Source organism: Cyphomyrmex costatus, unplaced genomic scaffold (genome assembly GCF_001594065.2).
Source record: "Cyphomyrmex costatus isolate MS0001 unplaced genomic scaffold, Ccosl1.0 scaffold162, whole genome shotgun sequence".
In the NCBI taxonomy this organism is placed as follows: domain Eukaryota; kingdom Metazoa; phylum Arthropoda; class Insecta; order Hymenoptera; family Formicidae; genus Cyphomyrmex; species Cyphomyrmex costatus.
Window position 1 is genome coordinate 585,556 of NW_017275632.1, and position 12,573 is coordinate 598,128.

General features: G+C 37.2%; 1 protein-coding gene across 1 annotated transcript in view; it reads right to left on the reverse strand.

Moving 5' to 3' along the window:
• Positions 1–2,377: 2,377 nt before the first annotated feature.
• Positions 2,378–12,573, reverse strand: part of raskol (Ras GTPase-activating protein raskol) — a 60,741-nt gene continuing 50,545 nt past the window's right edge. The window contains exons 3-10 of the mRNA XM_018536940.1: positions 9,646–9,929; positions 8,838–9,124; positions 8,244–8,576; positions 7,671–8,075; positions 7,324–7,490; positions 5,493–7,115; positions 5,071–5,207; positions 2,378–3,570 (exon numbers count right to left, since the gene is read on the reverse strand). Of these exons, the coding sequence (XP_018392442.1) occupies positions 3,306–3,570; positions 5,071–5,207; positions 5,493–7,115; positions 7,324–7,490; positions 7,671–8,075; positions 8,244–8,576; positions 8,838–9,124; positions 9,646–9,929 (3,501 nt within the window). The 3' untranslated portion in view covers positions 2,378–3,305. The remainder of the gene's footprint in view (positions 3,571–5,070; positions 5,208–5,492; positions 7,116–7,323; positions 7,491–7,670; positions 8,076–8,243; positions 8,577–8,837; positions 9,125–9,645; positions 9,930–12,573) is intronic.

Here is a 12,573-nt window from a genome sequence, read left to right on the forward strand (position 1 = left end):
AATAAGTTAGAAATTTACTCAATTTTTTAAAAAATAAATAAAGTAGCGCTATACAGGATTTACAGATGTTTCGACTCCGATCGAGTTATTTAACATCAATGTTAAATATAATATAAATATAGTCGTAATAAAAACGGTTGAAAGTTATGAACAATGAGTAGAGATTGATACAGACTTATATGTACAACTCTGTCCAGATGCAAGTGATGATATTAAATCCATATAGTCCCTAGCTTATTTAAAAAAGATAACGTATCCTTTTTATCTATTATCATCATTACGTACAGTTCTTTTTTTTTTAAATAAAATGTAGTAAGAAGTCGCAGTAGGAAAATCTGATAAAATAATGAATATAGTATGTGGAGAAATAATTAATACTGAATTAAAATTTGATTTGTGTTTAAGTGAGACACAATGATCTATAATAATGTAACATAATATAAAAAATGAATGAAAAATGTCACTATTATCGAATTTAGTATTAAAAAGATCCGTACTGTCGACCTCAGTAAAGTTCGGCCGTCACTCCAACATTTCCTTAAATAAAGTTCGAATTGGATAAACTTGGAAAAAAGAGGGTCGTTTATATGTCTAATCGTATTTATTTGTTCATGTAGTGTAATAGTCACTATATGCTTAAATACAGGTGGTCTATTGCAGAAACGAATATACCAAAACTTAATAATGTACACGCTATTTAAGTGATTCTTTAAATAGATATTTATCGATTACATCGTCCAAGAAGAAAGGAGGATAGTATTAATATATTAATTTTATCAAATGTAAATACTCGACGAGTCGAAGAAAGTGTCTTCTAAAGGGGCGGTTTCCCGCGAACGCAGTACGGTTGTGGTTTTCCGTGATACGGAAGAATGGAAAATATAAAAGGAAATGATAGAGAAGAAGAAAGAAGAATAAGGATATTTCTATACAAAAGTAATAATGTGTGCGTCAGGCAAGAGGCTCAAACGCTCGGACAGGCGAGAATAACACTATGGTACAAAGTTGACGAGATAATACTTTTTTTTCCTTAGCGAGATTAAACTGATTATCTTTTCTCACGCTCCCTCGCACGCGAACTGACACTCTTTCATTCTCTCTTTCACGCTTTCTCTTTTTCCACCTTTTTCGCCTGCTCTCTCACTCGCTTTCTCACTCATCAGTCTTTCACACGCATTATACGACAATGGCTGCAATAATAATTGTTATTGTGATGTAAAACGTAATACATTAACGTTTTGCGAATGAGCGAGACCTTCGAAAAATCTAATTAATTGTCATGCGTTATGTGCAATGCTTATACACGCATAAAATTACGGCTTGATGTGCAAAAATTTTGCTTCAAACAATATCGAGTGAGAAAAACAATTTTCGAATTCACGTGTCGTTTTTCTCGAGTACCGTTCCCGATTGCGTCGCGTACATGGCGATAATTATTATCGCTTTCGTCGGGAACGGTAAAAGTAAAAAAAAAAAAGAAAACAATCAAATATCTTACATAAATCTCAATACTCTCTTTACAATGTGAAATTCTTCATCTTTGGTAGATACTACTAAATAAATATCGTTGCTTAGAATAAAGAATCATGCTGAACCAAAGGTAGTCGTTATTTGTTCGCGGTTCGTCAAGATAAAAAGAACGTTCGAAGATGGACGCGAAACGTCATTTTAAAAGTCCGCTTGCCTTTTTCGTTTGACTGACTTTTTCGTTCACCTTTTGGTTGTGGAAGTTCGTTTTGCTTCTTACTCAATATTCGATGATTTAAAAAAAAAAAATCGCGCGAGCTATTCGGCCAAATTCGTTCGTTTTAGAAAAGAAACGCAACGCAGGCTTTACAATCAAATAATAATTCGCACGTAAAAATAAAAGTCGCGTTTTACGGTCGTGAGAGACCGTGCACTCGAGGAACAAACTAGAAAAATAGACGCGCCTATATGTATAAATATGTAGGGCACGAGGTCCTGCAGAACGATCTCCGGTGCTCGAGGATGCTCCTATGTCGTATGTGGCGCGAACGTTAATATTATACTCCACAGGTATCACACTATTTCTAAACTGTTACGGTACGTGCGTCTGTGCGTAGATACAATAGAAGAAACAAGGGAGAAAACATATACGTGATTTGACGATCAGGACTTTTTCATGTGCCGTTTGAGTGCCCGCTGCCGTATGATTCTTAATTGAATGATCCAATTGGAATCGAACATCAATTTTCGTCGCGCAAGCAATGCAAACTGCTAGATACCATCTGATTTTTAGTACAGTAAACTAAAATTGATAAAACTCATGATCATTCTAGATGTTCTAGATAAGTGATTGAGATAAATACAAATAACAAGCTACGTTTTTTTAACTTAAACTCTTACGAATTTCGGGACTCATACTTTTCAATAAAGTTCAATTTCTATTTATACGTTCGCTAATTGAATAGACATGATCAAAATAATTCGTATTGAATCAATGAAGATGCAATCGATTCGCTTTTCGCTGCTGATCGAGGATCTTCAACTTGAATAAAATTAAAATTCAGTCTCGTTGCCACTTTCGTTTCGTTCGTGCCGAACGAAGCAAAGTCGCCGTTAGAAGACTTGCGGTCACAAATATTCATTTCAATGGTCAGCACTGTCGCGAGTCGATCGTCATTCATGTAATCAGAGCGATTTCCACGATCGAACCTTGGATGAGTCGCAGATTTTTTTCTTATCCGCTTACAAATAAACCTAGCTTAACGCTATGTCACATTATATAAATTCGACGAAAGTTGTCTACTTATTCGGTTTGCCTATTTACTAAATAGCCTCTATTTCTCGCACGCAATTCTCTCTTATGTCGCAATCTATTATTTTCTGGTACGATACTCCGCATCCTCGAGTTTCGTGAGTCCAGGTCAACACCGGATCTATTCGCGCTGCATGTTTAACATTCTTTTCGAGCGCGTAATCTCAAGATCGGAAGGTAATGAGTGTCGATTAAATAATTCGTGGAATTCATGCAACAAATTGCAACCAAAGAAGATCAATGCACCCCTCGCACTTCTCTGAATAAAGAATTTTCCCTTATTTCCTTCGAATAACGACGTTAATTCGCATAGACTTGACTAATGATTAGTCCCTTTTGGAATTCTTATCTCTTGCAACAAATCGACTACATCATAGAGGTGCTGCAAGATTATTCAGAGAAGATAAACGTCGTCATTGATGACGTCGTTTATAATGCGTATTGCAGTACAAGACTTCTATGAAAGAAAACATTTTCTCCGTTCGAAGATTTCTTCTTGTTTTCTTGATTTTCAATCTAACATCGCTTAACACGATGAGCTTTTAAGCTCGCCAATATCGGCGATGTTCTGTAGGAGAGGTGCAGCTTCATTGTTGGCCTGAGATTTGGCATTGTAGCGTTGCTTGCTCAGCGCCGAAAGCAGACTCGCGTTTGTCGACATGAGACGTGAGTTCGCGGCACCCAAGGCAGCTATTTGCTGTTCCTGCGCGTCGATCACGCGCTGTTTATACGACAACGCCGCCGACATCTTCTGCTGTTCACGACGTAGTTCCTCCTCCACGGAGATTAACCTGCGAGCAAAAAAGAAAATATTAAATTGGGATTGAATGCGTGATGACATCAGAAAGAAAGAGAAACGTTTGACAAAAGATTCGATAAAAGAACTAAAGCTCCTCTCATCTGAAATGTCCCTTGAAACGATCTTTATTCTTCCAGAGCTTATACATATTTGGATATGCCGAAAAGATTATTTCGAATGATTGTGTTTTATGCGAGGAATAAAGAGCGTCGAGGAATTAAGCTCTGCCGAATTAACTCTCTCGAGCTTCTGCTGTTCAATTTGTATAATTTTACTTTGAGAAAAAATATTCAATTTTTGATGGAATTCTGTCGTCTATTTGAAACCGAGAGACATTACAGCGAAGCTGAAAAAAAACCAAGCGCAACGCAATGCATAATTACTGAAACAACATCAAGAAATAAAAACAAAGTTATAAGAAGCAACAGTGTTTGGTGCATAATTTAATATACTCTTGGAAAAGGATAACTGGAACATAAGGTCTCCCCCGAAACTATATATGTTTGCTTTGTATCATAATCATAACGAGTATGTATGTATGTATAATGAAAGAGAGAAAAAAGAAATGTCCACACATTGGAGAGTTTGATACAAATGCCATGAACATCTGTTTGATGTACATACGGTACCCGGACATTTCTTTCTTTGCGATATACTTGGATAATTCTGTCATTGAATATCCGTGCATATGATCAAAATGAATGTGTTGAAATGTGAGTCATGAGATGTGTCGATGTTCGATGAGCGCTAATTCGGTGAAAAATTGATAAAAAAGACGTTTCGTGGTCCGTAATATCAAAACGGTAAACAAATTCGTTCCGAATTTAATTCTGAGTGGCGAATTTTCGAAAACCAAGAAAGAACACGATGAGCTAACATGTGAATATAAAAATGTAAGAAAAGCTTATAAATATAATTGACTCTTACACCAAAAGGTCCAGATCAAGCCAGAGTATACCAAATGCAGCGGATAGAATGCACAGGAACACACAATCAGTTAAACATACATCGTTTCGATAAAGTAGCCGTTCATATACGAGTGAGTGTTTCCCCATTAGTTCCGTTAGACATAGAAAAAGTGGTACACGCGATTAGATGACTATCGTTATCAATATACACGAAATAGGCAATAATTCTAAAACTAATATCTAATATCGCGTTATTTATTATATCAATAAAATTTAATCCGTCCATCACCACAAATTGTAAATATTATAAAATTGTATATTTTTGTTAGATATAACATTAAACGAAAGTTGTCAATTCAAATGCCATTCTATGTATATGACTGTAGAATTTCTTTATGGAGACTTCAAATGAATCTCACGATAAGTCGAGAAATGAGGATATGGAAGATCGAGTGGTTGAACGAGAAGACGAAGTAAAAAAATGTAGAAACGGTGATAATGATCACGGTGATATCAGGGTTCACACTCAGGCAAAGACTCGATAATGGGTTAGCAACGTTAGTGCGGAAATGAAGATGAAGTACCTGGAAATGATGCTCTTCATGTTGTTGTCGGACGCGAGATCTAAATCGGCATCCTCGTTGGCACCTAATCGCGCGCGCAATCGCAGCCGATCTACGCTATTCTGTAGCCTCTCCACTTCATACAGATCCACTTCGTACTAGAAACGAGGAAACATGACGTGTTAGTTACAAAGGATAGATAGAAAGAATATTTGTATAGAGAAATATTCGTTAGACGATTACAGAAAATTATAATCATTTATATGCTGTAGTCAGTAGATTCATAATAAAGTAAAGAATCTGTTATTTACAACTTTAAAAAATTGAAAAGTTGCAGATTTCTCCATGTTTAAGAAACAATCGTTAATTCAATTTATAGTCATCTCATTAATTACTCATAGTGCGTAAAACAAATTGCAAGTATTTTTCATATATTAGCTCACCTGATCGATACTTCGATGACTGCGAGATTTGCTTCTCCTGTTTGGGCAATTTTCTTCCTCACTGGTGTCCGATAGATCTCTTGTAGAATCGAGCGAGAGTCTTCTTCGGAGCTTCGTGCAGCAAACATCTTGCGTGTGTTCTGAATTATTTCTGTGAGTCTGATTGCCTTGTCGCCATTGGTTTTGGCCGTTCCTCTGATGATTTCGTACGTTATTCTTGGGCGGTGGCGAGGGGCTTAGATCAACGCCTCTTACACTATCAACGCCGCCGCCGCCGCTACCATCTCTCTCTTCCGAACTACTGCTGCCTCGTCTGCCTGTTCTCGCGTGATTCGAGTCCATATGGTAAACAGGATTGGCAAATGCCAATGGCGCCGTACTGAGAATGTGCGCGTTTGCATTGTTACTACTGAGATCCACCGGACTGGAGCTCTGACTGTAGGCGGCGAAACTTTGATAACCCGAGGAAGCCACATTGCTCAATTGCGAGATGGAAATTTGCGAGCCCTTCTGTGACTTGGATTCCGACACTTCATCATCCGCATATCTCAGTAAATCAGACAACTCATCAAGATTACCGTTGGCGGACGCGTTATTTCCCTTGGAAGTGTTATAATTATTGTTGGGTTGATGATTGATTGATAATGTGAGATTCGTAGGTGGATTGACGACCACGTTAGCATTTACTGTGGTCTTCGAGACATTGTTATAATTGCGCTGTTGGGTCTGATTAGCGTTCTCTTCCTTGTGACAATGGTTCCGGCTGGCCGATCTCGACACGTTATAATTGTTATGATTAAAATTGTCTTCGCGATCGTGAATATCGAGACTTTGCGCGAGACGTGCGATGTTGTGCCGATGCTGTTGCTGCTGCTGAGAAACAATACTACCGTTACTCGACTGGATGCTTTGAGGGGACGTGGTGATATTGTAATTGGAATCCTTTAGATTGTTGTGACTCTCGGAACGTGTGGGGCTTGTTGGATGAGTCTGGCAGTGATTGACGTTTGCCAGGCTTGCGCTGGTTGTCAGTCTGTAACCTGGTCCAGATCGATTGGGACCAAGCGGTCGATGTTGCCGCGTGATCGGTGTCGGCGAACGCGACACGAACGCCGGCGGCTCTAAAGGATAATCATCGGAGTTGATTTGCAGCTGCAGCTTGCCATTCGTTGGCATGTAAGCGTTTCGCGGTAAGGTCGCTGCTCTTGTGACGTTTGGACTACGCGAACTGTTGTGACCTAGAGTGTTAGTTTGCAACACCTCATTGCTATCCCTGATTGTACCATTTATAGTACTATGATTGCTCAGTGTCGACGTGGCCGAAATGGAGAGATTCGAGTTGCTGTTGACGATCGTCGGATCATTGTAGCGGAAAATATTATTTTGTAAGTTCGGATAACGATGTGTGGTGGGTACGGGACTCGGACCTGGTTGATCTAAAGCTATAGAGATTCTGTCGAGGATCTCGGGTAATCGCGATGGTGGCATCGATGGCGAGGATGGAGCTATCGTTGCCACACTTTCGCGTAAAAGAGCGTGCAGCAGAGACAATTGTTTACCCAGATCAATATACCCATCAAATTCAAGCGAGTTATTAGTTGGTGCATCCTTTGGCAGTGGATTCTGTTGAATGAACAAAAAGATTATATTTATATAAAACACATGTTTTTATACATGTAGTTATATATAATTATAGTTAGGTTTTGATTTTAGTTATAGTTTTAATTTGTAAAAATATTTTTTTTTTTTTCATTAATCTATTCAAGAAGAAATCTGATAATAAAATTAAATATGAAATAAAATATGAAATAAAATGTTATACGATACTTACGCTAATTAGCTGCAAGAAATTTTTCATAGACGGAGCCTCGCGTTCGAGTAAATCATTCATGAATTCCATGAAATTTTCCTTGCCTTGGAATCTCGTGAAGTTCGCAAGCGTTTGAAGAGTCTTAGCGACCAGAGTGAGATTTCTCGCTGCTTTTTCATTAGGATATTCTAAAGCAGAAATGATTTTTTTAAGAATTTTTATGCATTAAGTGTGTTTTCATATAATCTTTGTTTTACAATTATAATTAATGAATGTTTTTATAAATCTATACAAATATAATGCGTGTAGTAATCAACAATCCATACTGATCGAAAATCAATTGAGATATAATTAATGTTTTGATTTACCGTGAGTAATGTTGAAGAGAGACGGACTGAGAATTGCGGGACAGAGGAATCTTAGAAAGATCGATGCGGAGATGAGATTGTCTGCAATGTCCTCGCGACCTAAATCGGCCAGACGTTCACGGAAAATGCGGAAGCACTCGCGTAATTCTAGCGGAAAATGAGCGTGGCTCGATAATATTCTGTTCCAAGCCAGCTCTACGGCGTTGCGAAGGTTCTGTTGTTGTTTGTGCAACGCAGCGACGGAAGCGACCTTGAGTGGATCTACTTCGCAATCACCGCCTTCGACTGCACCTCTCACAACGGCTCCTAGAGTTTCTTGTAGATATCTGTCTCCGGTCAATTTCAAGTAAGCTTCCATTGCCTTCGTGGCTAAAGAATTCCCTCGAAAAGTGAGTCTTTCATCATCTGAAATAATAATAATAAATACAAAGTGAGAATTATAAAAATTGCAAATTAACAAATCAAAAATAAAAAAGAAATAAACTAAAAATTTTAAACCACAATCGCGCTTGAAACAAAGCTTAAGAGATATTAACAGTTTTATACGTAATTATTAGTTACATGAAGACTGACCTATTCGATGAATATCCATCATGACGAGATCAGCGAGAAATTGCGGCGCTTTTTTTTCCCGTTGCATCACCGCTACCAAGGCAGTCGCAATGTCTTCTTTCGCCTTGACGCCGATAACAGGTTCCAATTTTTCGCATAGCGATGCATAATCAGTTTTCAGATATTCCAGAAACTCTTGATAGACCTGAACTGGCAATATGTCAACTGATTGGAAACGGCATTTTACTCTTAGAGCAGGAGGGTCTTTGAGAGGTCCCTTGTCACCTACTACGGTATACCATTTCTCTGTTAAGTAACGCGATGTCACATTGTGCACTGGTATACTGACGGAACCTAGAAAAGACAATTGGTATGTATATCATTATGAGCATATTGCATTTATTACCGTGTTACGATCGTGATAATTTATTTCGTATAATTTTGGTTTCATATGTATGATATGATTTATATATATCACATTTTAAATTTATATCTATACATGTATATAATCGAACATTTTTCTATGTATAATGTATGAATGATATCAAATAAAAATTTTGATCATTAACTTAAGTTATTTAAAAATATTAAGATTCTTCGTGATCGAGTGCTTACCGATTAACACATTTTTGTCTCTTTTCTTTTTCCTGTCTGCTTCCCTGTACAGGTTCACCTGGATGGTGTTGACAGAAGGTAAATGATGGAAGTCGAAGTGTTCGCCCCAGAAACACAAGTCGGCCTTCAGTTTGGCAGTCGTTCGCGCATACAAGGTGCTGTCGAGGCAGACCTCGCAAAAATATCGCTTCTTCGCGGGCACGCCCTTCGCCTCCAGTAACCAGATTTGCAGCGAATTGTCCGTTCTGCGTGTCTGTTCCGCATCTGGCTGAACGGATTTCCTTAAGCTGCGCATACAGTAAAATAGATAATTTGTAGCTTGTACGTCCCTGCTTATCACATGAATAAAATTTTGGATCGAGTAAAGATCGAATAATGATATAAGAGACTTGTAGTGTCTCTCAGTTTTTGAACATGGCCGGAGACACTATCGCGTCTCCTGATAGATTTATTTGAGGATTGTTATACTTCAAAATTAGATATTGTAATGACATAAATACTGAAAGTATATATTTATGATAATGTTCTAGTTTGCATATGTATATATTCTCTTGACTCTCGATCCGTTTGCAGTGTATTACCGAGATGAGCACTTCTTCAACTTTGCGTAATTCAAGTCGAATGTCGTATTTATCAAGGACTCCGTAGTCGAGAAACTGTGCGGTAAATCTAGAGCGTCGCGTATAGTATTCAGTTTCGAAATGATTGAGTACATTATTCTCGCATGATAAAAATAAAACGACTGCTTATGGCGCGGCGTGCGGCAGGGCGATAAATAAAAAGCAATGCGCAACCCGATTTAACCGACCTGTGCAACCACTGGTCCCGTTCGTGAGCGGTTCTGCAACTGAAATACTTCGGCCCGCCAGTACTCGGTGTGACCTGGAAGCAGTGGGGCCTGCCGAGGAGACTCGGATGCAGCGGCGTCACCGCTGCGAGGTCCATCGAGGTCACCGCCTGACCGCACAGCAGAGACTCGTGCGAACGGCATCCTCGGAGACCGGCGCCACGTTGCTTTTGCCGCTCGAGCTTCGTTACGCTCTTCGTTCTCTTCAAAGGGTTCGACCGGAATGATCGCTTCGAAAAGAAGTTCTGTAAATGAGAAAAAACTTACTTGGTTAAGAGTTATCCACAGGATTTAGTATACGGTTCACAATTTGTGAGCATTTCGTGAAAAAACATAATGCATGTATAAATTTTATCTTTTTAGTGACATAGCAATTGTGTCTACAGAAATTGTATGTATAGCTATAAATGAAAGTAAAAGGAATATGGGCGTAGCCAAGATAATTTTGTGGGGGGGGGGGGGGGAAAATATTAGTTTACAATTTTAAGAAAAAATAAAATAAATTAGTAAATTAAATATGTAAATTAAACATATTAAAAAACGAGAAAAGTATTTTGAAAAGAAAACGTAACGATAGGAGCAATAAAATTATAGAGTTTCTTAATAAAGAATTCGGCACTCTCTGTCTTCCTCTCTCTATCTTCCGAATAGACTTTGCGAATGTTTGTAGAAGCCTTGGTTTTTTGCGATAGCCGTCCGCGCGATATTTACCCTCGCACTAAAATAGTTGACGATCATGCTGACAACTTTGTCATCTTCATTCTCCTCCATTGGCTTGACGCACATTTTTCTTCTCAACATTCGCGTGGTTTCGAGTAAATTCGGCCGTATGTGAAAAAGGCCGAATAAGTGTTTATGAACACTTTTATTAAATTTTATAGTATTTTTTACATCGCAAAATAAAGCGGCGCGTTTGCCAGATAAAGTATATTAGGATGTTAAAATATTTCATTAGCAAAACATTTTTCAAATAATCTGTCATTTGATAATCGATAATCCTGATACCTTTAAAAGTTATAAATTAAATATTATATTGAATTTTTATTATCAATTAATTTATTAGTATTATCGTAATATTCTACACGTGTATATTTTTTGCTCAATTTATATTGTCTATTATTGTCTAAATATTATCTTACTTCTGTACCGAGCTGTTTCAGAACAGAAATGCAGGTTTATTGCGGTTATAAAATAATTGTAAGATATAACTGCTTGCAGTATCCAACGTGTAAACGTTGTAGAACTTATTTTTGGATGATTGTAAACTTACTTGTAACATGTCTTCTGCGAACATTTATTTTTAGTAGTTTCCACGATTTTAAATTTTTACATAAGGAGCGTACAAGAGAATCATATAATTAAGATTCGCTCATCACTTAAAATCAGGCGCATTGCTTGCACGTGCAAAGTTTTTTCAATGTATGTGCTGTCCGTTACCAGGTCAAAGATGAGTGACGTCGAAGCATATTATCGTCGTAATAAGATGTCGCATGTGCACATGCATGTGAGATAAAGCTTGCCCAATGTCAGGATGCAATTTAATCACGTGTGACTATGTCTCGAATTTTGGTTGGAAAGTCCGGTGGAAATCCTCAGTTATTCTTTTCAGAATTTTATTCTTCATAAAATGTGTTCATAAATTTTAATTAAAATGTATCTTTTATAGCTGACTAGCGTGCAAAAATTTCATAATGACGCATTCCTCAATTTAACATTCCTCGGTAGGTTGTTCACTGGATTCTTTGAGAATCTTCCCTGGGCAATTGGAACCGTACGATGAATCATTTACAGGTAAAAAATTCTCGAGAAAATGAGCACTTTCACGTATCGAAATATTTCACATTCTCTTTCATCTTCTGAGTTTTCCGTATAGTGATTCTTTAGATGGCGAACATCTAGCATTATTTTTGCGAAGACAAAATCACGAAGAAGAATTTCAATTTCGATATGAGTCACGTTTCACGCACTTGCACATTTTGAAGACATTCCTCGGGCAGCTGTTAACCAACAAATGAATGAATGGTACAACCCAAGACCCAAGTTTCTTTGGATTTGAACTCAGGTATTCCTAAAGCTTCGAAAGCGACATCTCTAGCGTACCTGAGGTGCTGTATACATTTTTCGATCTTGTCAAATAACTTTGCAGAACTCGACGACTGATCCCAACCGGTGGGTGATTTAAATTAAAAAGCCCTTTAAATGGTTACAAGTGATGAAACGATCAAAAAGTGCTCGATCGAACATTTTTTATCCGTGATCGTACGGAATTTCACAACTTAGCTGATGAGTAGTGCCATGCATTGGTAAGGATAATGACCAATCGATGCATTACGTAAATGCATTTTGTTTCTTTCATTATGGAATGATAGCAAAGTCATGGAATGCGCATGGACAAGCTATGAATAAACGGACTTTCATTGTCAAGCGCACGAATATAAATTGTTTTCTTTTTAAATTAAGAGCGATATATCTAATCAAAACTAGGATAAATCATTTTTTATATAGCTTTGCATCAATTAAAACATATTGAAAATGTATGATATATACGTATACTAGAAAACATGCTAATTCTGTATTATTTTACCGTATATGAGACTTCATTATAAAGACTTTTTCGTTAATATTGAGATTAATAATTATTTAGATTATGTTTTAAGTCACGAAATTATATTTTTGGCATTTAGTTTTGACTATGGTTATAATTGCTTTTAAACTGCTTTGAAACGGCAGTATAAAATTCAAATAATATTATTTATTTGAATTAAGAATTATTAATTTTTAAGTTTGAATTATTAATAATTAATTTCTTTATAAATTATTATTTTTGTAAATTATCATATTATTTAGTAATATATCGTTTGTTCCAGATTTCGAGTAAAGTTTTTATCA